Below are 24,939 nucleotides of genomic sequence, written 5' to 3' on the forward strand. Positions count from 1 at the left end.
AGTAATAAGAGAAACTGAGGGCCTATTGCCAAATACACACGCAGTTTAACACTCAGGGGCATGCACAGAAACACAGTTACTTTCCTCTCCCTCCATAGACACAAACACTTATACAATAGAAGTACTTCTACTTTCTCTCACACACACTCTCTCTCTGTACATTTGTAGCACTCTGTCCCCAGCACGCAGTTTAATAAGCGCTGTGTTGTGGCATGATCATAATAGGGAGCTAATAGGGGAGTAATGGACTGATGCATTTGCTGCATTCTCCTGATATCACCGCTGCACATTGTCACACACTGTTACATTGTTCCCCTGCTATTGATGAATTCACGGTTATTGCATATGCTTGTAATAAAGGTCAGTGTGTGTGTGTGTGTGTGTGTGTGTGTGTGTGTGTGTGTGTATGTCAGCTGGACAGAGTCATCTTCTGTGTGTTCTTGCCGACGGATAAGGAGCTGTATTTGCAGAACCTCCCGCTCTACTTCCCTGCTGGTGAGTTGTCTTTCTCTCTCTCACACACACACACTCATACTGTATAGACATACACATTGTATACACACACACACACACACACACACACACACACACATACATACACACTCACCTATATACAGTGATGACAGCTCAGCTCAATTTAGCTACTCACACAAATGGGGACACACACAGTGGTGTGATAAATATGCATCATCCACTGTGTGCTATTTGCACATCCAGTACATTCACACATACAGGAAGACATTAGACACATTACACTGTGTATATATAACACACTTAATTTGGTTTAAGTACATCAAATAAACAGATACTTTGCTCCCCACACACACATAAATGCAATGACAAATAAAACATTTAAATATACACAAATACACACAATGGCCTTTATTAGGCTAAATGATTTTAATGCACAAAAGCACACACAGACACACACACTTGAGCACATTCAGAGATACAATGCTGACATACAGTACATGTATATTCTGTTTATTGGCATGGCCTTTTCCATAGCCGACTGTCTGAGAAACTGCCTTGTTATTTCACTCATGAATTTATTTGATTTATTTAATCAATTAAATCTGTTTGAACACAAATTTTGTTGACTGATAGTAATTGTCTTTGTCTCAGATATTTGTTCTTGTGAGTTAAGACACTGTGTTAAATGTTAAATAGTGATATGGAGTTACACATATGTCATGTAAGTTATGGTCAGGAATAATTTCAGTGAAGTGCAAAGCAGAGCAAACAAATGGGATGTATAAAATATATTTTTTTCTTTTTAGATTTATTGCACCTCTAAAATGAGACAGTTCTTACTTTCCTTTTATGATTTATTTATTGGAACGGCCATTCACGTATTTTATGAGATGCAAGTATAGTACTAAGTACAATCCACATAACCAGCTTGAGGGACTCAACCAGGACTTAAAACATATTAATTATCGTCAGTAGCCTGTGTTGTGATCCAAACATTTAAGGGTTGGCGCAATAAAAATACTTGAAGGAGTTAAGTTAGTTCAACATTTTAGCAAATATGTTTATTTACTTTCTTTCTGATATGAGAGTTAGTTGAGACGATCAATACTAATCACATGTCTGTATGATAAGTGTGGAGCTGGATGTTGGTGGCCTAGCTTAGCATAAAGACTGGAAGCAGGCAGAAACAGACCAGCACCTTTAAAGCTCACTAATTAACACATTGGATCTCATTTTGTCTTATTTTAGGGAGAGTTGCATGCTGTAACTATTTCTTGACAAACAACAGTATATCCATCCAGCCATTACTTCTGTGCTGTATCTCCAGCTATAGCACAACTGCCAGATTTCAGTGAGCAAAGGCTTTTGTTTTAGTCTCTATGTTTTGGCACAGTCATACCAAACCTGGCAAACACACTTACCAAATTTATACTTAGCCACTTCATGCATCTTGGGAGGATCAGATAGCTATCCATTATCAAAAAAATGCAACCAAGAAACATTAGAGACAGATTCAAGTTCGATTGTTCAGACCATTTGAGACACATTCCAGCCAGATGTTGAATATTTGTAAATGCATCTGTGAGAGAGCACTGATCTGCATGGCTGAGGTAGCAGCGTGAGTGCAGGATCCATGCAAGTCATCCATGTGTTTGTGTTAGTTTATGGATAGTTCTTTGATAGCTATCTAAACTTTTATTGTTACAACTAAACTGCTAAAGTGCACAAGTTATTCGTCTTCTGAAGTTTTTTGTAATCAGATTTCTAATCTGGCAAACAGAGACACATAGACATATGTGGCTAAGTGTAAAAGAAAGTGGAAAGTATCTGGATTTTATCCGCATATGAGACACTTGAAGTAACAACTGTAAATGCGGCCACTGTGACAACAAAACTCAGGGAAGGTGGGCGCAGTCACTATGCCCAGCTGTTCTGATTTCACTCTCAGAAAGTAAGCAAATAAGTGTATTTCAAAAAATGTTGAACTGTTTCTTTAATAATGTTACAACTAACAATGCTGGGAGCATTAGGCTGTGAAAAACAGTAAAGAATGTGTGTATTTTCCATTTTCCAAGTACAGTGTTCGCAAGATGGCATGTAGACATTTCTTAGCCATTCATCTGTGTTTTGCCCTCATTTCTGTGCCCATCCTTTAGCCTGACCAATGACAGCAGCTTATTGTTCAGGTAACTAGCATGGTGTGTATCAACATGTGTAGCTTGCTTTATCAACAGGAATAACTACCTTTAGTCTGTTTGTAGATGGGCAGTCTTAACCCCTGTGAAATGTAAATTATGTGTTCATAGAGAGAAACCCTGACATTTCCTCCAACCAGCACTTGTTATATTTTGGGAATAAATTGCCAGTATCTGCACCTCAGTTAAATGAAAATGGCTTTTTGCATTCTTTGCATTCCTGAATGCAAGTAATGGGCACTGCTGGCCTCAGGCTAGCTAGTTTACAAACTGTTGCTGAGGAAGAAAATGTGAAAAGCTTTTTCCTCTGAAGGTGTCTGGTTTAAATGAAAAAATTAATAACCATGTTTTAAGCTTCCATGGTTCCTCCTTCAATCTGCAAGACCTGTCTCACCTGTTTTTCAAAATGTACTAAAAGGAAAGTCGTGTGCCATCATTGCAGATTGATCTGTATGGTTAAATTAAGTTTAGTAAATACGTACATTTTATGTTGGCTCGAGCTGTGACATGATGACTTCATCCATTTGTTTTGATTGCACTCGTGATTGATAGTGTTATAATGCCAAACAGTTTTCGCTCCTAAGCATGATCAGTCATTGACTCAATTATTCAAATTAAGCATCAGTATTACAACTGCAGCCTTAACCTCTAATGTCTTGCTTTACCACTGCTATAAATCAAACTCAAATCTCGCCTCCAAAACATTTTGAGAGAGAGGTCTCAGCCATCTCATGTTTTCTGCTTTTATAAAACAGTAAATTTTTCATATGACTTGCTGCCAAAGCCAAACTTAAGACCAACAAGACAATCAGAAAGTTACTCATAAGAAATCCTACAAATTTTCACCTCCACAAGTTTTGTAAGTCCTGTGTCAAATGTGGTCAAAATCTTACATTTACCTGAATTATTCAGCTGGAGCAGGGTCACTCAAACTCATATTCTCAATATACAGTAAGAAGTTGTAATGTAAAGAACTGTGGAACTGAAGTAGTGTCTTTACAACCTGCCTCTGTCTGTGCTTTCAGAACTTACAAAGCAATTAGAATAATCAGGCTTTATTTTTATATCTCCACTTTCCAGACTTGTGTGATAAAAATAGCAGCGATGAATTAACTGAAATAAGAAAAAGTTAACACCAAATATTAACCACAACAAACAGACAAACCTTCACACACTGTCAACAAACACTTGACAGCATGAACAACAACACAGTGAAGAAAGGTTGACATTGAAACCAAAGCAGGGAGTGTTGTGTTTAATTTTAAATGAAAGGAGAAATACCATGGTGACAGTAAAGTGAAAGCAATAGAGAAATCCCTCTGGGGTTTGAATATATCTCCCTATATAACATTAATATGCATGCTTAGGAGTTCAAGGCAATACATATACAGTATGCATGACATTTAACATAAATTTCTTACCTTTACAATTTACAATAGAGTATGTTTTAAGACATACAGCAGCAAAACTGCAGCAGACAGAGTTGTACATAAAAAACAAACACACAAATACATAAGACAAGATAAAAACATACCATATACTGAAGATTTGAAGCATTTTACATATATGCCCTGACAGACAAGGAGTTAAAGAAGAGTAAGAGAGAAAAGAAGGAGCAGCCTATTAAAAATAAGAGCAGAATCCAATCAACTTTTCAGCCGTATCTCTCACATAAGCTTTAAACTCAGACATTGGGTTAAGAGTCTTAATTTTTTTTATCTTTTTTGTAGACAGATCCAACCAGTAGTGGCCTATACCAGGAAGGATTTCTCTCTCATTTCAGTGCGGGCCTCAGGGAAGATCAATTGCTAAAAATAATGGGATCTCAGACTTCGATGCCCTTGTACTGTCTATTTTATACAAAAACGTAAAAATTTAGGAGTTTATTAAAACAGTGTTTTACAGATAAAAATGTCACAATGACTAAGCACGAGTAGCCACCTCACACTAACATACCATATAATGTGCAAATATTAGTATGAGCTTAAAGGATGAGGCTGGTGATATTCCATATTTTTCTAATTGTCAACAAATCCACAGGAATTGATCCTACTAACAAGCATTTCCTGTGTAGAGAAAGCCTGAGATATCTTATTTCCCTGCGACACAGAGCTCCATTGTTGCCCAAAAACTATTAAAAAGAATAACATGTTTCTTTATTCACATGAATACGGGCACTATAGTTTATTTTCAGTCAGTCAAACATACACTGTCTTGCTGACAATAATACTTACTACAGCATCAAAAATGTATTAATCCACTGCTGAAAATAGTCCCTAATAAATACACTATTTACTCCTGTTTGTGTTATGTTTGCTAAAATTTACAGTGCCCAACTGAAATTATTTAGCCTCTTTAAAAAATATAACTATATATCTGTAACCTGTTTTTAAAGACGAATCTCTTCTGTAGGAACCAGTGTGCTTGTGCCACAGACAGGGTAGGGAAGTCAGAAAGTATTGACAGATGGATTATCACATTGTTTTTGGTCTTTTCATGAGATTTCTTGAGAGTAAGAAAAATATAGAATAACACCAACTTTTCATTTAAGTTTGTAATAAATCTCAGTTACCTGTACAACACAGAACCCAGAATGTGGGAACAATAAGCATGAAATTAATAATCAAGTGAAAATGAAAATGTTGCAGCAACTTATTTGGCCTCAAAGAAAAGGCAGTTTGTATGTAAAGTAGAACTTCAGTTTGTCTTCAGTAAGTGGTTGGAGAGGATGTCATCAATCACAGTGCGAAAAACACAAAAGGCCCTATCTAGAGCCAGTGTTTGGTTTGTCCGTTCTGGGCTACTGTAGAAACATGGCGGTGCAACATGGTGACCTCCAGGAAGGGGACCCGCTCCCTATGTAGATATAAACGGCTCATTCTAAGGTAATGAAAACACAATGATTCTTATTTTCGGGCAATTATACACTAATGAAAACATACTTATGAATATTATATTCATGCTCCTCCTAAGTGTTACACACTGGACCTTTAGAGCTGCACTAATATACATTATCATTAATATGTATTTTTATATTAACAATGGATCAAATGACTATGTTTCATGTGAAAGGTGTTGCTTGTAGTGATAAACCCACAGCAAATCGCCTGATCTACAGAGCACTTTAGTGTCTTTCAGCTCATCTTTTGGTTTTGTGGTCATCAAACAGGTAGCTGTTTTTAGCAAAAGAAAGCACTGATAAAGCCACTGTATGTTACCTCCTCAGCACTAAATGGAAGAAAGACAAAGTTAGCAAGTAGCTGGTGACCATAGTAGAGCATTTAGAAGTTAAAGAGCCAGATATTTGCCTCAGGGGTTGGTGGAGACCAAAACAGAGCAAAAAAGTGAGTGAATATTAGACATGTGGCCTGAAACTAGATTCCAAATTTATATAAATGTTGCTCTGTATCTATGTGTAAATCAGCCACTGTTTGCTAACATGTTTGCCATAATGACTTTGAGGTTATATCAGTGTTGTGTTTACAGCTTGTTCCTCTGCCCCCAGCTGGCCAAATAATCAATTAATGCTGCTTTAAAGGCTTATGTGTAATATTAGCTTTGATTTCATGGTCAGATTGTTATGTTGAGTTATTGAATATAATGAATACTGAACCATGAGTCCATACAGTTTTAGAGTTGGAGGGTCTGTTTTCTTACTTCTGTGATGAGGCAAACTCTGAGCTTCCACTCACCCTGCTGCAGTTTCAAACTGTGACACGGCATCAGCTGTTCACCTGAAGCATGAAATCAGCACTTTCTTATCTTCACCACTGGGTCGGCTGACTAAAGAGGTTGTTTTCCAAAAATACAGGTGTGTCCCTTTAAAAAATCTGTGCTAGCTGTTGGTATCTTTCTCCTCTAATGGATGTGCTGCAGATTTTGTAGCAGCAGTGAGCGAGCAGTAGCGGTGCTTGGCTGGTAGATGGACCGGAACTGTGAGTCTGTGTGACAGAGCTGCTGCAGGCAGGCCTCCAACTCTCCACTATAAACCTTATGTGTCTCTAACACCTGGCACTGCCCTCACTGGCTGTCTGTTTGATGTGTGTGTGCATGTGTTTGTATGTTTTTGAGTGTGTCTTTAGCCATGTTGGACTGAGAGTGATTAATCCTTGCTAACAGATTCCTCTGAAGCAACCAGACGCTCCAAAAGCCAAACTGCTGTTAACCACTGCATGACCAAGGTAAAATGCTCTCTTCTCTTGTTTTATAAGTTTCATTTTTTTTTCTCTCAACTCCCACAGAGGCCAGTGTCAAGAGTAAACTCTGAGAGTGGATTTGTCAGATTCGGTTGCTGTGGATACACACCGCTACACTCAACATCCAGATTCCTCCTCCTCCTCGCTGTCATCAGAGATCAAGACCTTCTTCAGCAGGAAGATAACACCTAAATGAATGGTTGCTTTTTTTCAAGTGCACACTGGCTCTTCTGTAGATGTTAATTAGTTTCTTTGTTTTTACCCACTGATGATTGAGGTTAAGAGAGGTGTCGTGATGAAGGTGTGAAATTATATTGATAATTCTTGTGAAAAATGGACTGTGTGTACCTTAAGCTGCAGTCTAACTTGACCTTTATTATCTGTGGCCAGTGGTAGCTTTGCATCAAGCTTACAACCCCCTCTGTGTCCTGTGCTATTTGAATATTGGGATTCCAGTGTGTGTGCATGTGTGTGAGAAAATGACAAACGCTTATTAAAATGAATCACACAGGCTTCTGGTGTGTATGAATTGATTATTTCTCGGGATGCGATACGAGTCAGTGAGCTGCGGCATCACGAGGGAACACTTTACATGAATATTTCTCTCTTAGTTTTCTGGCGTCTGTATGTAAAGGAGGCAGAAACAGGGACTTTGTTTATCTGTCAGCACTGGTGGAAAGTAACTAGGCAGATTTACTCAAGTGCTGTACTTAAGTACAATTTTGAGGTAGTTGTACTTTACATGAGTATTCCTATTTTATATTACTTTATACTTCTACTTCACGAATATTGTACTTTTTACTGCACTATTTTAATTTGTACTCTATTGGTACTTATTACTTTTAAGATCCAGACTTTACACACAAAACATATCTGCTTCTAAAATGATGATTTGTTAGATTAAACTCAGTAGGAGGATTTGAGGAGGGATGTCATCCCCCTGTTAGCAAAATACAGCCTGACCATGGCTCTGAAATATCAGTAGCCTAACTGAGTTGATAAATCCATGGCGCTGTTCGTGGTGCTGAAGTAGCAGGCAGATTTCTAATTGTGCCTTTTTCTCTCAGTCCCACCCTTCTGTCAGTTTCATCTTGGATTTATAATATTCTCTAAACTATGTACTATAAATACTCAGTTCTATACTATATTGTAGCCTATATACGCTATAGAGTCGTGCCACCTTCATGATCAAAGTGACAAGTAGCAACGTGTAGTCGCAGAAGAGCAAGACGATCATAGAGACACACTGCTGCCTGTAGTATTCCTATAATCATTCAGTAGCGTCTGTGCTGATGAAAATACACCCCCACAAACAAGCCATCTCTGTAACGTAATATTTTAATGGAGACGTGACTACACATATAGTTTTTACTATAAGGTTTGGACCATCCCCCCTGTTAAAAAATAACAAATTACCGACTGATTAAACTACACAGTGATATGTAAAGAACAGGCAGCATCAGTAGGGCTGGGTCATATTGTTTATATCAATATTATGTTATTTTTATAGTGTTTTTCCAATAATAATATGCGGTATAGCAAATGTATGCAAAATCACATCTGAAATAATCACATAGGAAATAATATGAAATAAATAATAATTTCAATAATATGAAATAATCAAATTGACTTTCACTGTAATGAACTGTGTTTTACTGTTATGCATTACCTAAGAAAAAAAACTTCACACGTAACTCAAGAACTTCAGTAAATACTTTTGGAAGTTTATAATTAAAATGTGCTTAGAATCATTGACTTAATCTGTTAAAATGATAACTAAATATATTTGTATTGTCACCATATGATTCCACTGAAAGATGATAAACAATAATATTGAATTCACTGAGCCCTTTTCATCATAAATATAATATATACTATAACCAGTATTATCATTCATTTGGAGCTGTGTTTCTGGTCATCTGATGAAAGTCAGTCCAATATTCGCTCTCTTTCAGCTCTGTTTTTGGTCTCCACCAGCTCCTGAGACAAATATCTGGCTCTTTAGCTGCTAAATGCTCCACTGTGTTCACCAGCTAGTCGATAACTGTGTCTGTGTGGTGCTGAGCAGGTAATGTACAGTAAGTTTTTAGAGCTTTTTAGCTGAAAACAGCTGCCTGCTTCTGCCGAAAACGACACTATGAGAGGGTGAGAGAGAACCAGAAGAACAGTACAGTTGTTTGTTACACAATAAGCTGAAAGTCTATGAAGCTCGATAAAGCCGAGGAGCTGCAGATTCAGGTGATAATTCTCTGAAGGTTAATCACTACCAGCAACACCTTCACATTGCTTTCACATTGTCATTTGATACATTGTTATAAAAAAATATAGATTATAGCTGCTTTAAGTATATGTTGCTAATAATACTTTTGTGCTTTTACTTAAATTTCAAATGCATGACTTTTACTTGTAATTAAGTATTATTATATTGTAGCGTTGATACTTTTACTTGAGTAAAGGATCTGAATGCTGCCAGCAACATCATTTTACAGTTTTTCACTTTCATAGCTTCACTTTTTTGGAGGACCATAGCACCTGTTCACATTTAACAACCACCATCAATCCTCTCCCCTTCCCTTTTTCTCCTTTATTTCATTTTTGTTTCCATGCTGTCCAAATCCCATGTACCCGGTTTGCCTGTCTGCAAGTCAGAACGCACCATATGTGTATTTATGCAAGCACCATCATGCTTCTCCCTACAGCACATTTGCATGAGTTTTTAATTGTTTGTTGCAGGATGCAGCCGTCACGTGTCGACGGGACACAGGCGGTGATTTGTGTGAAGCGAATTGAGTGTTTAGCGGGCCACCGTCCCGCCCCGACTTTCATCTGCCAACAACCATCTTTATTGATTCCAAACAATCTGCCATGGTGGCACAGACGCACAGGGTGGAGGTGGGTGGAGTGTTGGGACAAAGGAAAGAGAAGGGGTAGTAGGGGGAAAAATAAACTACAAAGAATATCAACAGGAAATTGGGAGAAAGCCTCCTTTTACTATAAAAGCTTCATCAGTCACAAAGGGAATTGTCTTTTCCTCTACTGAGCTCTTTGATTCTGTCCCTGTCTAGGCCTCCGTTTCTTCTCCTTCCTCCTCCTCATCTCTATTCCTCGCTGTTTTACTCTACAGGATGGTGGAAAAAATAAACAGATGGAAGAGGGAGGGATGAAGAGACAGAGAGAGGAAGGATGTAGGAGTTCAAACTGAGAAAGGGGGAGGAAAAAAAGGTGAACGGATGAGAGGATGCAAAGCCGGCAGGAGGATGGAGGAAAAAGAGGGGTGGAGAGTCTGATGAACTCATCTAAAGGCGCTCTGGGTTTTTTAATAAGCAGCAGACTGTGAAGCTACTCTCCGACCAGTCACTCTGAGTAATGAGAGAGAGGGAGAGAGAGAGACAGAGGATGAGAGGATGAAAAGACAACGAGACTCATTATCCTCCGACCAATTTTCATCACTGTCCCGTCAGTAATCTCTCTCTCTTTCTCCCTCTCTCTTTCTTTCTCTCAAACAGTCCACTGCTCTGTTTGAGATGACAGATGAAGACCAATTACACTAACTGTTTCATTAACTTGAAGGGTGATTCCCTGCCATCTTCCAGAACATACACCGATAATCCTGTTGGCCCTGGAAATTACTCGCTGCTCACGGCTCTCAAACACACCTATGTGTGTGTGTGTAGCCTTAGTACTTTAAATAGTTTAAGTGTGTGGGAGCGTGTGTGTGTGTGTGTGTGTGTGTGTGTAGCCTTAGTACTTTAAATAGTTTAAGTGTGTGGGAGCGTATGTGTGTGTGTGTTTGTGTGTGTGTGTATGTGTGTGTTGAAAAATGTCCACTGCTTGTTCGGTTGACATTATCCAACTGCAGTGAACTCTCAGGTGTTTATTGAAGAATTATTTCAGGCTGATGACTGCTGTTGCTGACTTTGTTCCTTGCAGTCTAATAGGTTACTGCCTTGTCAACATTTTCTTGGCACTTAAACATATTTGTTGCTGTTCTGCTTGAGTTTCTTCCAGCAGGAAGACGGAGAATAAACTTCAAATTGTTTTCAAATTGTCTTTCTTTCTGTTTATTGCTTTTGTATTGTGTCATTTTAAGTTAAGTGGCTCTTAGTCAGAAACTGTATTTCTCTCCTGTTGCACTGTTTCTGGTTTGGCTCAAACGTTCTTAAATATGGAATGAGGAAAATCGGTGCTTGTGCTATTTTGCTGAATGTTATTTTTGTTTTTACTGCAGCAAGCTCTCTCGAAGCGATTTTCATCATGCTGTGTCTCAGCTGTTCATTGCATTGTTGTTGCAGGTCTGGGCAGTGCAGTCAATTGCAATGTGATAAGCTAATTTATTTAAATGCAGATTTTGTCACACACAGTAATGTTGCACAGAAATGTCAATTATCACATAAGGTGTCACAAACCTGTCTGAGTGTGTGTGGCAGACTTGTGGTAAGTAAGTAAACATATATTTACATAACACTTTTCAAAACTAAATTTACAAAGTGCTTCAAAAAAATACTTGTCTTAATAACATTTGGTCCTACCTGATAGCAGCCATTTTGATCACTCAGGTCAATAAAGTATTTCTGATTTCTGATTCTGATTTCTGACACTCATGGTGAACCCACACAGGTGATGTTAATTATTTGGGCTGATTAGGCTTCAGCTATGGCCGAAATTACTGTCTATTTGTGTTATATTTACTGTCCATCATTTTATTTAAGTGCTCCAATTGTGAAATGTATGCTCTATATAGTGCCCTCACAGTTGAAAGCAACAAATAGTGTTCATGACATGTACACTACTTTCTGCTAACAATCCCACAATTCAATGTGTTGCATTTTACAGGTGCACAAATTACAGTCATGTGACTCTACAGCTGATGATGATTCATACAGACAGTGTCCAGTATCTAAATGTTGGGCTCACTATAAAAGAGTAAACTAATGAGTGTCTGTTATATAAGGAGTAGTGAATGAGGGAGTGATTTCAGACACAGCTCTACTCTCAGGACTGTATGGGGGTGTACTATACTTGATTGACATGTCACTGACTCTCCTGTTAGCTTTGTTGCACCACTTAGGGCGGGACAAAATATAACCGTTGTCATCCTCATTAGTAGGCCTACATGGAGTCAGCTGACCTCATACACGTCCAGCATAGCTCCTGAGCAGACCTCTGATGAGACAATGTTTGAAAACATGTGTGGGTGTGCAGAGGTCTGTGTAACGCTTAACAGTTAGATTTTCCATCATTCCAAAAATTAAAAATATAAAATTGGAAAAATACAATTTTCTAAAAAAATAAATGTTTTTCGTTCGTCAGATCAATGTATAGTTAGGATTTTGGAGTCTTTTTTCAAATTTTCTATTTGTGTAAAATAGCTATATCTTTGACTAATGCAACTGGAACTGGAACTTATGTTAGCTAGATTACTGGCCCATATGAGTTGGTGTTTTTACATGTTATAGGTAGCCAATGGTTAGGTTAGGTTAGATTTAGTCTTGGTTTTCTCATCGTACGAATGCAGATGCGTTCAAACTTGGCAAGACGAATACTTTGAAGCGGCTCCCGGTATATCTGCCATTGCTAGCGTGCTGAATCAAGTGCGCATATTCAAGAGTTTCGCAAATCTAGGGTTACCATCTAGAAACGACCCGTCTAACATCAAACTGCTGTATTCAAGATTTACATCCGGTCATGGCTGCGCACAGATCCTGTGGTTGTAGCAGCCCAGTCGCCAGAATACAATGTAGCCTTTTTACGTTTCTGCAAACCACAGATACATTGATTGTACGTTTTAATACGCAGAATACATATCATATCAACATTTCTAAAATAACTATCATATGGAAAGTGACATAGTTCAGATAACATCCTCTAGGGCAGAGACTTTATAAGTCTTAAATCGACTTTGCTACAACTCTATGACCCACACAAACAATGTTAACTAACTTAAACAAAGTATTTACAACCACGAAAAGCGAGCAGGCTAAGAAATAAAAAACAGTCAGTCAGATTGTAGACGTTAGACTATCACTGTAAAGTTTATAAGCTGAGAAGCTCCCGGCCTAGGTAAATGCATACTGTGAGTCAGGATGAATTGGTGCTATACACGTCTAAATGTTTCTGTATAGTTGCTCCAGCAGCTTAGTGATGTATCTCAGCTGTTGAATTAAAATCCCTTTTCCCTCACATGTCTCCTGTAGTGATGCTGTTGTCATCCTGCTCCCTGGCTGTGCAGCTGACCCCTGCAGATCCTCTTATCTCAACTCAGCACATCTTTCAGCACTCCTATTTCAACAAACATTTACAACTGTCTTTATAAACATGTTTCAGTTCAAGTTTGTCCATCATTTACCCGGTAGCCAATGTATTGTAGTTACTCATAGATGCAAAGGTGACGCATCCTTTGTCCTTTATACTTCTTTTAATGAGGCAGTTACTGAAAACAGTTGCTACAGTCTGTCTAAGACACTTCAGTCCAAATGTTAGATTTTTTCTCAGGTGAAACTACAGTTTTAGGCAGACGCAGCCTTTGATTTTGTACAGGTTTTTGCCCAATAAAAAACAAACAAATGGAATGATACCTCCAGTCTCATGCCTTTTCTTTCATCCTGTTCTGAGCCTAGTTCAAAAGCAAAAAATTAGAGAAACTTAACAGCATTCAGTTCATACAAACGTATATATATATATATATATGACTGATATTCTCACTTTCTTGGTGAGTGTTGCTAGCAAGGTTTCTAAAATTTCCTAAAAGCATCTTAAGGCTGAGATGATCTTAGTCCCATTGTAACTCATCATTTTAGCCTGAAGATGATTTTGGGAAATGAAGCCCAGTCTAGTAATGATTAATGCTGTCACACAAAGGGTATGTCTTGCAGTAATCTTGTTGAATTGTAAACAATCTGAGGCAATACTCCTCTTAAACATCTCAACATATGCTTCCACAGTATGTTCAACAGTATATTCAAGTAATTAACAACGGCAACAGCTTGCAGTAGGCTAAGTGTTATCATTGTCATTTTAACAGTGAACTCAAAGAAAGTTCAACAAAAAAGAGCTCAACATTTTATGGGATTAGATTTGTTTCATAATAATTGAACAAAATCTCCCAAGAATCAAACAAAAACATTTATTGAAAGTGAATAAAATAAATGTGAAACCAAAAAATGACCTATACAAGACATTTGATTATAAAATTCCACTCTTCTTTCACCAATCAGGATCTCACATTTTTTCAGTTTCACCGCTGAATCTTTAAGTTCAGTGGTCTGGCTGAGCAACAAGTGGTATGAAACGGAACAATTCAGCAGTAAAACAGAAAAAAATTGACAGCAAAAGATAAATGATGATCAGGGAGAATTTTGTAATCAAGCACTGTATAGTTTCATTGAAAGTTTTGTCTTTGGGCTAATTTTTTTGGTTTAAAATGATTTTCATTCACTTCCAATTAAATGTATTTTATTTGATTCTTGGTAGATTTTATTCAGTTATGAAACAAATCAATTTCCATAACATTGGTATGTTGGAACAGTTTATTCAGTTTTAGAAAATTGAGTAAAATGTTTCCAATTTTCTATTTTTCATGTTTATATGGAAAATTTAATTGATAAGCGTTACACGGACCGCTGATCCTTTAAGGATAAAAGTCAGCAATAAACTGACTGACACAGAACAGGAAGAAATATGTGACATTCACGTCATATTATTCAGATCGTTATAACCATGGATGTAGAAAGAGAAGGAGAGTTATAACGAGCAACTGAATGCAAAAACCATTTCAGCTTCCCATCTGTGATTCTGATTTGGAGATATCAGGAATTTCTGACAGCGACGATATCTCCCATTTAGAAGAAAGAACTACAGAGGTGTCAACACACCTTTGGCAAAATGGCTGCAAAGCCGCCATCACTGGCAGTTACATCTAAATAAAATCCAGTATTAACATCAATACAATCGATTCAGCTAATTTAAAAGGCGCTAATGTGTGTTTGCATCTGGTTTCACTTGTTAACGAACCGCTTCATATACTTAGCATGACAAAAGTAGCTAATTTAAATGATGTGACTACAAGGCTAGCAGTGGGGATAACCAACTTGGAATAATGCATGAACACTCCCAAGTCGGAGTAAAGGGAGGTTTTCCCATTCTTCCTGTTCACCAGACAGCAGACTACGTGTCCAAGTACCAACATTTCTGGACCATGTCACCCTTCATTGCATAAATATAATACATACTGCACAAGCAGCTGTCAGCGGTCGTCCTGCAGTCCTTCAGTGCTTTGTGTGACTGCCTGTTTCAGACATTTCTCTGCCCGACACCTTTGGCCTGCAAGCCTCTGAATCTGCAGTTTGGCATCACAAACCCGCAGGCTGCTGGCAGGCAGAGGGTTATGGCTCCCAATGTTGAGATTCAGGTTATCAAACATTCAAGGTGGGAACCTGAGCTAAGAGCTAAGCTTTGAATGAACAGCTTTATAAAAGTGACAAGATGAGGTATTATTCCAGCTGCATCTTGTTAGGTAAAAGTGCACTAAACCGCAAAATAAACCGGGGTTTAGGGCACAATTAATCACAATTACTTAATCACAGTCATAAACAGTGCCACAAAGGAGGCTCATATTAGACAAAATGCCAACTAGCAGTGACAACCACCACTTTGGGAGGTGAGTTTTTCAAGTAACATGAGAAAACTAACAGAGCTTCAGAGTTTTACATTTACATGTCAAGAAAAATCATGGCAGCATTTGCCAAACAGACAAAATGCTTTATAGAGAGGAACAGTGGCCACAATTTGAACCTACTGACAGATATGATGAACACAATCAGTGTCCTATGCAAGGGTTTAAGAAATGGCAGCTGTAAACTGCTATTCAAACTAATATAATCCACCTGTGCAGCATTGTTTGCTATCATGTTAATTCAGTTGTTTTTAAGAACGTGTGTGTGTTATTTTGTCTATCTGCTCTGCTGCTGGTCCACAGAGCCTGAAACAAACAACTTTCTGTAAGCTGAGGTTCAAAGTTAATTCTTGACTTCTGTAGCTATTCTGGAGCTTTCAATCATATCACATGGTTATTGTCTGCAGATAGAGATTGCCCATTTGTCATCAAATTGTAGATATTCAAATTTCCATTTTCCTCCTATCACTTTAAGGAATTCTTGTCCATGTTGGATTAAAATGTGAGGTTCAAAGTTCATTATTGACCTTACAAATAGCAGTTCAGAAAACAATCTCACCACAGAGTTTCTGTAAAAGTTTTCTTATCCCAAAAGATATTGCCTTTACATCAGTGTACATATACTTCAATATAACACTGGTCAGACTCAGTTCTCAAATAAACTACAGTGTACATTGCCATCTGCAAGTATTTGAACAGTGACTCATCTTTTGTTGTTGGCTCCGTACTCCAGTACATTGCATCTGAGATGAAACAATGATGAAGTCCTGACTTTCTACTTTAATTTAAGGTTTTTACACCCACTGTGAACAGTGTAGGAAATGTAACCCTGTAAATCGTGTTGGGGTGACTATTGGCTTTTAGGAGTGGTCTTTGTATATGCTCTCAGCTTCCTACCTCTGCAGCACAGTTTATTGTTTAGTTCATGTATATGTGAATATATGATGGTGTAAGTCTTATATTATAAGATATATTAGTTGTATTTTTACGGATTGATTCCTACACTGTAACCAATATGGATGTGAACACGTTAAATGTACTTATACGGAGACAAAACAATAGAAAATGTGTCACTGTTCAAGAATGTACAGACTGCACTGTGTATCACAGAAACTACAGCAGATGCTTGAATGTAGACAGAAAGTCATCTTGCACAACCATAGTTATAGAAAAATGCGACCAATGCCAAGTTATATTAAAATGTAAACATACTGTATAGCTATTCCTCCAGAGTGTGAGAATGATTAGTTTCTTTGATGAGCAGGTGGCACCTGCATCAGTGTATGAATGTAATGGTAAATGGACTGTACTTATATGGCACCTTTCTAGTCTTTCTGACTACGCAAAGCACTTCAACTACATATCACATTCACCCACCGAAAGACTAGAAAGGCGCTATACAAGTACAGTCCATCTACCACAGAAATGTGGTGTAAAGGTAAATCACGTTGGATACCTGTTAACAAACTAGTCCAGCTCATTTCTTCATTGTGCTGATGTTGAACTAATTATAGAGAAGTTAAGTTATGATGTGGTTGGAGTCAGACCTCTTGGAACCAATTCAAGGAGCCCCGTTGAGCTCTGGACCCTGGTTGTGGAAGAGCATAGGTATGGTTTTCAAATGTGTGTGTGTGTGTGTGTGTACAATCATTAAGTATTAGTGAAACATTTCAGGCGGCAGCAAAAAGTGGGAAGATAACAGCGGCCGGCACTCAGAGAGGATGAGGATCCGGCAGTTAGGTGGGATGGGTGATGTGTATGGATGAGGCCATGATGGAGAGAGCGAGAGAAGAGGGAGGAGGGTGATGTTTACGGGTGGGGGGTAGCGAGGCCAGTAAACTGCTTGTGAAATGAAAATGGCTCTTTAGCAGAATCCAGGACACTTGGGCGCTGCGCTGGATCAATGTCTCTGATTTACTGTCTGAAAGCCTGTCAGAAGGAAAGAGAGGCAGAGGGGGGAGACGAAGGCCAGAGGAGGAGGGAGGCCGGACAGAGAGAAGTTAGAGCTTAGAGGTAGAAGAGTCCTTTAATGGAAGGAGAAAGCAGAGAGACGGGCAGAGGTAAGGAGAGGGAAATTGTCCATCAGAGTGACTGCAGAATCAGAGGGATTGCTCCTCAAGTCCTCACGGCCGAGATACAAAATCAATCTGTCAAGGCTATGGGGAAGGGCAATCTTGTTTTGTGCAGGGAATTGGTGCGTCCATTTGGGGTAAAATCAATAGGGGGACACATGGCGCTTCTTAAATCCTTACTATCCCACAGAGGCCAGCTGTATTGACTAACAGGGGAGTGTACGTAGGAGGTACACAAATCTTTAACTTGACCTGTCTGGTAGGAATTTGTATTCTGTCGGTGGCCAAAGCATCGGTGGAGTCAGATGAAGGTGGTGATTTCTGCTGTGCACTCAGGAAATTCATGTAAATGATGAGAAGACGACATTGAGGTAGAACAAACTGTCTTCTGCTGATATTGATTGAATTACAGGAAACAGTAATTGTAATCTATCCTTCTATCTATCAATCTATCTGCAACAGATGATTATTTCATCATTGCAGATTATGTCTCTTGATGAATCTTTAAATCTATAAAATATCAAACAAGACTTAAAGGGAAAATTCAGTGTTGATGGTAAATGTAGTTAATTTAAGCAATAAATTCCTCAGTGAGTGCTATATTGACCGAGGAAGCTGAGTTCTCCTCAGCGGCATTGCCATTGGAACCGTGCTGGCAGTGCCTACATATACCAGGATGCATTGCGCGCAAGCCTCTGACGCCCACACTCACCCAGCGGGCTTCCGTATAACAACAGAGCTAACGAAGTCTAGCTGCACTTATACCGTGAATATCACCACAATAAATGCTTCTAAACCAAAAATTTCCCCACTGCAGACATCCAAGTCGTAGCCTGTAGTTCTTCCTTGTCTCCAGCTATGTCACTGTCCTGTCAAATGACAGCGCTGGATGAAGGAAGAACTACCTGGCAAACTCAGTTTTCTCTGTCAATATAGCACTCACTGAGGAATTTATCGCTTCACTTGACAACATTTACATCAACACTGACTGGACATCCACATAAAAAAATGTTGAATTTTCCCTTTAAGAGTCTACAGTTATGCTAGCAGGTCTGAGCTAAATACTAACATCAGCATGCTAACAATTACAATGCAAACATACTGTTACAGACACGCCAGGCTCCACCTCATCACAGCCACACCGCACTCCCTCACCGGAGTACTAATTCCCAACACCTGTCAACCATTACACACCTGCACTTAATCAACCACCCTACTCCCTATAAAACCCAGCTCCGCACCTCAGTCAGTGTCCGGTCTCGTTAATACTAAGGACAGATTATAGCAGTCTTCCTACGTATACTTCACGGACTCACCACTACGATTCATTGGAAACCTACCCCTTGGAACTCCGAACCTCGGCTCCTGTCTGTCACTAATCTCCTGAGTGTGCTGCTCCTACTCCTGGCTCCCGTCTGTCTCCTGTATCCCGAGCTCCTGTGTGTTTCCTGTCTTCCGTGTGTGTCGCCCCAGTGCACACACGATTCCGCCATCCGTAAGATAAAGGACAGTATCTATTTCACTCCTTTATACTTCTGTGTTGCAATAAACTTTCTCTGTATCCTTACCATCGTCTCCGGTCACTCTGTCCGTAACAGAAGACCGGACCAAAGAAGACAACTATACTCAGCATGAGTACCACCGATCCAGTACAGGAGTTACTGGAGATTCTACGCCGGGGTCTCATCGCTTCATCGCCATCTACCTCCGATGCTTCCGCTTCCGCTTCGGTCACTCCAGCAGTTCCGCCATGTCCCAGTCCCATGGCCAAACCAGCGCCATTCTCTGGCCTGGCGGAGGACTGCAACGGATTCATCCTACAGTGTTCCCTGGTCCTGGAGATGCAATCCTCCCTGTACCCCACTGAGCGCTCAAAAGTGGCTTTCGTCATCTCTCAGCTACAGGGAGAGCGTTGCAGTGGGCGAATCTATCTGGTCTCAGAACAGTTCAGTCACTCAATCCCTGGCGAGTTTCCTGGAGCACTTCCGCGAGGTGTTTGGAAGACCAGCTGGAGATTCCTCGGCCGGAGAGAAATTATATCAGTTGAAACAAGGTCAGCGGTCGATCCAGGACTACGCCCTGGAATTCCGAACCCTCGCGGCAGCTAGTGGATGGAGCGAGCAGTCCCTTATTACCACCTTCCGTCAGGGATTGGAACCCGGGTCAGATTGCATCTCGCTGCATACGAGGACACCATCGGCCTCGAGCGGTTTATCCAGTTAGCCATTCGGGTGGCTACTCGTATGCAGGCGTGTTACCCAGAACACCAGGACCAGCCATCACTCACACGCAACCTCCGTCCGCCAGAGAAACTCCGCCCTCCAGAACCTGAATCCGAACCCATGCAGGTGGACTCCTATCATCTAACCCCGACGGAGCGGCAGAGCGGCTGACCCGAGACTTTGCCTGTACTGTGGAGCTTCTGGACATGGTAGGGCCACCTGTCCAGTGAGACCACCACGTCCTATGGTGAGTGTGATTCTTCCTAGTCTCCCTTGCAGTAAACCCCTGTCTACTGAAATAACTCTGGTGACCCATAATGTGTCCGTTCCAGTACAAGCCCTCATTGATTCCGGGTCAGCCGGCAATTTCATCTCCGGTTCCCTCTGCCGTCAGCTTGGCATCAAGGCGTCCATCACTCCCACCAGTTACCAAGTCCGAGCCATAACCGGAAAATCCATCAGTCGCCGTGGCATACAGAGGGCTACCCATCCTGTCACCATCCGGGTAGGCCTGCTGCATGAGGAACAACAACGTTTAATGGTTCTGGAGGGTTCAACTGTAGAGGTAATCTTAGGGCGCCCATGGTTGGAACACCACGACCCCATCGTTTCTTGGGCTACTGGAGAAGTCCTGAAGTGGGGTCAGTCCTGTTTCCCTGGCTGCTTCCTCGCCGACCCAAACCATCGACATCCCGCCTTCAGAGTCTCCACTTGTGCACCACATCCGTCGAAAGTCCCAGAGAGAAGCAGTCAGTGGAGATTCCGCCATGTTATTCCGCCTATAAGGATGTCTTCTGCCCTAAGAGAGCCTCTCAGTTGCCACCGCACCGGCCATGGGACTGCGCAATAGACCTCATCCCGGGTGAACCAGTGCCCCATGGAAAGATCTATCCGTTGTCTATTCCGGAACAGAAAGCCATGGGGAGTACATCGAGGAAGCCCTCGCTCAGGGTTACATCCGACCGTCCACTTCTCCAGCAGCCTCAAGCTTCTTCTTCGTGGCCAAAAAGGATGGAGGCTTGCGGCCCTGTGTGGATTATCGAGCCCTCAACAAGATCACAGTCAAGTTCCGGTATCCACTTCCCTCGTCCCTGCTGCGCTGGAACAACTCACGCGGTGCCACTATCTACACCAAGTTGGACCTCCGCAGCGCCTACAACCTGATCCGAATACGTGAGGGGACGAATGGAAGGCGGCATTCGTAACACCTACGGGCCATTATGAGTACCTGGTAATGCCCTACGGTCTGGCCAACGCCCCTCTGTCTTCCAGGACTTTATTCACGAGGTACTCCGGGAGTTCCTTCACAAATTCGTAATCGTGTACATTGACGACATACTGATCTACTCCCGGGCCCAGAGGATCATCTCCTACATGTTGCGGAGGTCCTAGAACGCCTGAGAAGTCATCACCTCTTTCTCAAAGCGGAGAAGTGTGAATTCCATCAGACTACAGTGCAGTTCCTTGGTTATACCATCAGTGGTAGTGGCATCCAGATGGACGAGGGGAAGGTGGATTCCATCCGAATTGGCCCACACCAACTACGGTAAAGGAACTGCAACGATTTCTGGGGTTCGCAAACTTTTACCGTCGCTTCATCCGCAATTACAGCAAGATAGTCAACCCCTTAACCAACCTCCTTCGTAATAAGCCCAAGTCTCTGTCCTGGCCACCAGCTGCTCAAGAAGCTTTTGACCTCCTCAAGAGGACCTTCTCCAGCGCACCGCTCCTTACTCATCCAGATCCAGAAAAACCATTTACAGTCGAAGTAGACGCCTCACGACTGGGGTAGGAGCGGTGCTATCCCAACCTCATGGTAACCCAGCTAAACTCCACCCATGTGCTTTCTTTTCCCGGAAACTCAGCCCGGCGGAGATGAACTACGACATCGGTGACCGAGAACTGCTGGCCGTGAAGTTGGCCTTAGAGGAATGGAGGCATTGGTTGGAGGGCGCCCAGCACCCCTTTACGGTTCTAACTGATCATAAAAATCTGGAGTATATTAAACAGGCCAAACGTCTTAACCCCGCCAGGCACGTTGGGCTTTGTTTTTACCAGATTCCATTTCCAGATCTCTTACCGTCCCGGTTCTAAGAACATCAAGGCAGATGCTTTGTCCCGGCTACACGCTCCCGAGATCACTACAGATGACCCTGAACCCATTATACCTCAGCACGTGTTCGTCAATCCCATACTATGGTCCGAGAATTCAGTTCCCTCCTCCAATGTCTCCACCAGTACTCCGCCGGGCTGTCCCCGGTCTACAGTGCGTTCCGAGACTCCAGCGTAATCAACTCATCCATACTTCTCATACCTCGTTGGGCACTGGTCACCCAGGGGCCAATGGAACCCTCTCGCTGCTACGGGGGCGCTTCTGGTGGCCAAGCATGGCGAGGATGTGAGAAGGTACGTCCAGGGTTGTACAGAATGTGCCATATCTAAATCTCCACGTCATCTTCCCGCAGGCAAACTCTGTCCCCTGGCGACGCCCAACAGACCCTGGTCACACCTGGGGTGGACTTCATCACAGATCTCCCTCCTTCAGACAATCACACCTGTGTCCTTGTAGTCGTGGACCGGTTCTCAAGTCCTGCCGCCTCATCCCACTTCGAGGACTGCCCACGGCTATGGAGACTGCCGAATGCATATTTAACCATGTCTTTCGGTACTCACGGGTTACCGGAGGATATAGTTTCTGATCGAGGACCACAATTCATCTCCCGGTTCTGGAAAGCCTTCTTTTCCCTCCTGGGTGTGACCGTCAGCCTCTCCTCTGGCTACCATCCTCAGAGCAACGGTCAGGCGGAGAGGAAGATTCAGGACATTGGGCGTTTCTTACGTACCTTCTGCCATGACCACCAGGACTCTTGGAACCAGTACCTGGGCTGGGCCGAGTACGCCCAGAACTCCCTACGTCAACCATCTACTGGACTCACTCCCTTCCAGTGCGTGTACTCGGTTACCAGCCCCTCTCTTCCCATGGTCTGGGAACCCTCAGAAGTTCCAGCTGTGGATCACTGGTTCCGAGAGAGCGAGAGGGTCTGGGGCGCAGCTCATCATCAACTACGGAGAGCACTCTGCAGGCGCAGGCTGACGGCCGATCTTAGGAGATCCACCACTCCAAGATACCTACCCGGCCAGAAGGTCTGGTTATCCACTCGCGACATCAGGATGCGCCTGCCCTGCAGAAAGCTAAGTCCCAGATTCATTGGCCCCTTTACCATAATCGAACAGATCAACCCTGTCACATATAAACTCCAGTTACCAGCCCAGTACAAGATCCATCCTACTTTCCATGTCTCATTACTGAAACCATTTTATCCTTCTGTTCCTGTCTCCACAGAGCCTGGCGAAACGACAGATGCCCCCTTACCGCTTCTCTTAGAGGATGGTACCGCTTACCAGGTCCGCGAGGTCTTGGACTCCCGACGCCGTGGTGGCCTTCTGGAATATCTGGTGGATTGGGAGGGGTACGGTCCAGAGGAGAGGTCATGGGTTCCCCGACATGACATTCTCGACCCTTCTCTTCTGACGGAATTCCACGCAGATCATCCGGATCGTCCAGCCCCCCGAGGAAGAGGACGGCCGCTGGCGTCGGGGTTTCCGGTCCTCAGGAGCGGACCGTGAGGGGGTACTGTTACAGACACGCCAGGCTCCACCTCATCACAGCCACACCGCACTCCCTCACCGGAGTACTAATTCCCAACACCTGTCAACCATTACACACCTGCACTTAATCAACCACCCTACTCCCTATAAAACCCAGCTCCGCACCTCAGTCAGTGTCCGGTCTCGTTAATACTAAGGACAGATTATAGCAGTCTTCCCACGTATACTTCACGGACTCACCACTACGATTCATTGGAAACCTACCCTTGGAACTCCGAACCTCGGCTCCTGTCTGTCACTAATCTCCTGAGTGTGCTGCTCCTACTCCTGGCTCCCGTCTGTCTCCTGTATCCCGAGCTCCTGTGTGTTTCCTGTCTTCCGTGTGTGTCGCCCCAGTGCACACACGATTCCGCCATCCGTAAGATAAAGGACAGTATCTATTTCACTCCTTTATACTTCTGTGTTGCAATAAACTTTCTCTGTATCCTTACCATCGTCTCCGGTCACTCTGTCCGTAACACATACTGATGTTCCACAGGTTCATTTTACAGTGTTCATCATTTTAGTTTAGCGTGTTATGCTAACATTTGCTAATTAGCACTTAACACAAAGTACAGCTGAGGATGATGGGAATGTCATTATTTTTACAAGTATTTGGTCATAAACCAAAGAAAATTTTGACTTTGACATAAGCTTGACTTGATGACTTGAAAAGTTAAGGGATCGCCAAAGTTATTTCGTCATCCTAAGTCATCCTGAAGGGAGCTTAGGATGGTGGCTATAGAGTGCTAGAGTAGTCAATAGAGTAAAAGTCATTGATTATCGAAGTCATTAGGATTAATCATCTAAGAACCATGAACACATTCATCCGCAACCAATCCATTTAGCAGATGTTGAGATATTTCATTAAGTGAAAACTTTGACCCTTTGACTTTCAGTCTGGAAAATGGTCGACATACCGACAGGCCGACATTGCTTCATTGCTAACAACGTGAACCAACATGCTCATCAGAATTTCTCAAAGCCCAAGCTGACGTCTTCAGATGTCTTGTTTTGTCTGACCAACCCCAAAACCCAAAGATATTCAGTTTACCAGAGAATGTTTGGTACTTTTTGCCTTTATAAATCACTGAAACGACTAAACGATTCTCAAAATAGTTGCTGATTAATGTTCTGGTGATTAATTAATCGGTTAATTGTTGCAGCTCTGTCTGTCTATCTATCTATCTATCTTGGCCACTGACATCAGTGATTTGTCATTGTGTGTGTTTGCCTGTGTTCGAAACTGTATCAGACTGCATGAATGTGTGCGTGACGGGAGGAGTGTGTTCCTGTGAGTATCTCAATGTCTGAGTCAGTGACACACACACAGGTAGAGCTCTGGGGCCCAGGATGACAGGCCGGACGTCTTGACAAGAGTGTTTTCCCGCACCCTAGAGACATGGGGAGTCTGGGTTGGGGGGGGTTATTTTATTTTTATTTTGAGTGTTTAATGTATTA

The 24,939-nt window shown here is 41.8% G+C and overlaps 1 protein-coding gene across 10 annotated transcripts in view; it reads left to right on the forward strand.

Annotated features, from left to right (window-relative positions):
• Window positions 1-7,378, forward strand: part of macrod1 (mono-ADP ribosylhydrolase 1) — a 111,870-nt gene extending 104,492 nt beyond the window's left edge. For 6 of the 10 annotated variants that reach the window (XM_044205158.1, XM_044205159.1, XM_044205164.1 and 3 more), the window contains 2 exons: window positions 414-495; window positions 6,911-7,378. In XM_044205158.1, coding sequence (XP_044061093.1) covers window positions 414-495; window positions 6,911-7,057 — 229 coding nt within the window. In that variant the 3' untranslated portion in view covers window positions 7,058-7,378. Of the gene's footprint in view, window positions 1-413; window positions 496-2,630; window positions 2,661-6,910 lie in introns of all 10 variants that reach the window. The other 4 variants (XR_006378880.1, XM_044205162.1, XM_044205163.1 and 1 more) reach the window with 2 other exon arrangements.
• The last annotated feature ends 17,561 nt before the right edge of the window (window positions 7,379-24,939 follow it).

Source organism: Siniperca chuatsi, linkage group LG8 (genome assembly GCF_020085105.1).
Source record: "Siniperca chuatsi isolate FFG_IHB_CAS linkage group LG8, ASM2008510v1, whole genome shotgun sequence".
Taxonomy (NCBI): Eukaryota; Metazoa; Chordata; class Actinopteri; order Centrarchiformes; family Sinipercidae; genus Siniperca; species Siniperca chuatsi.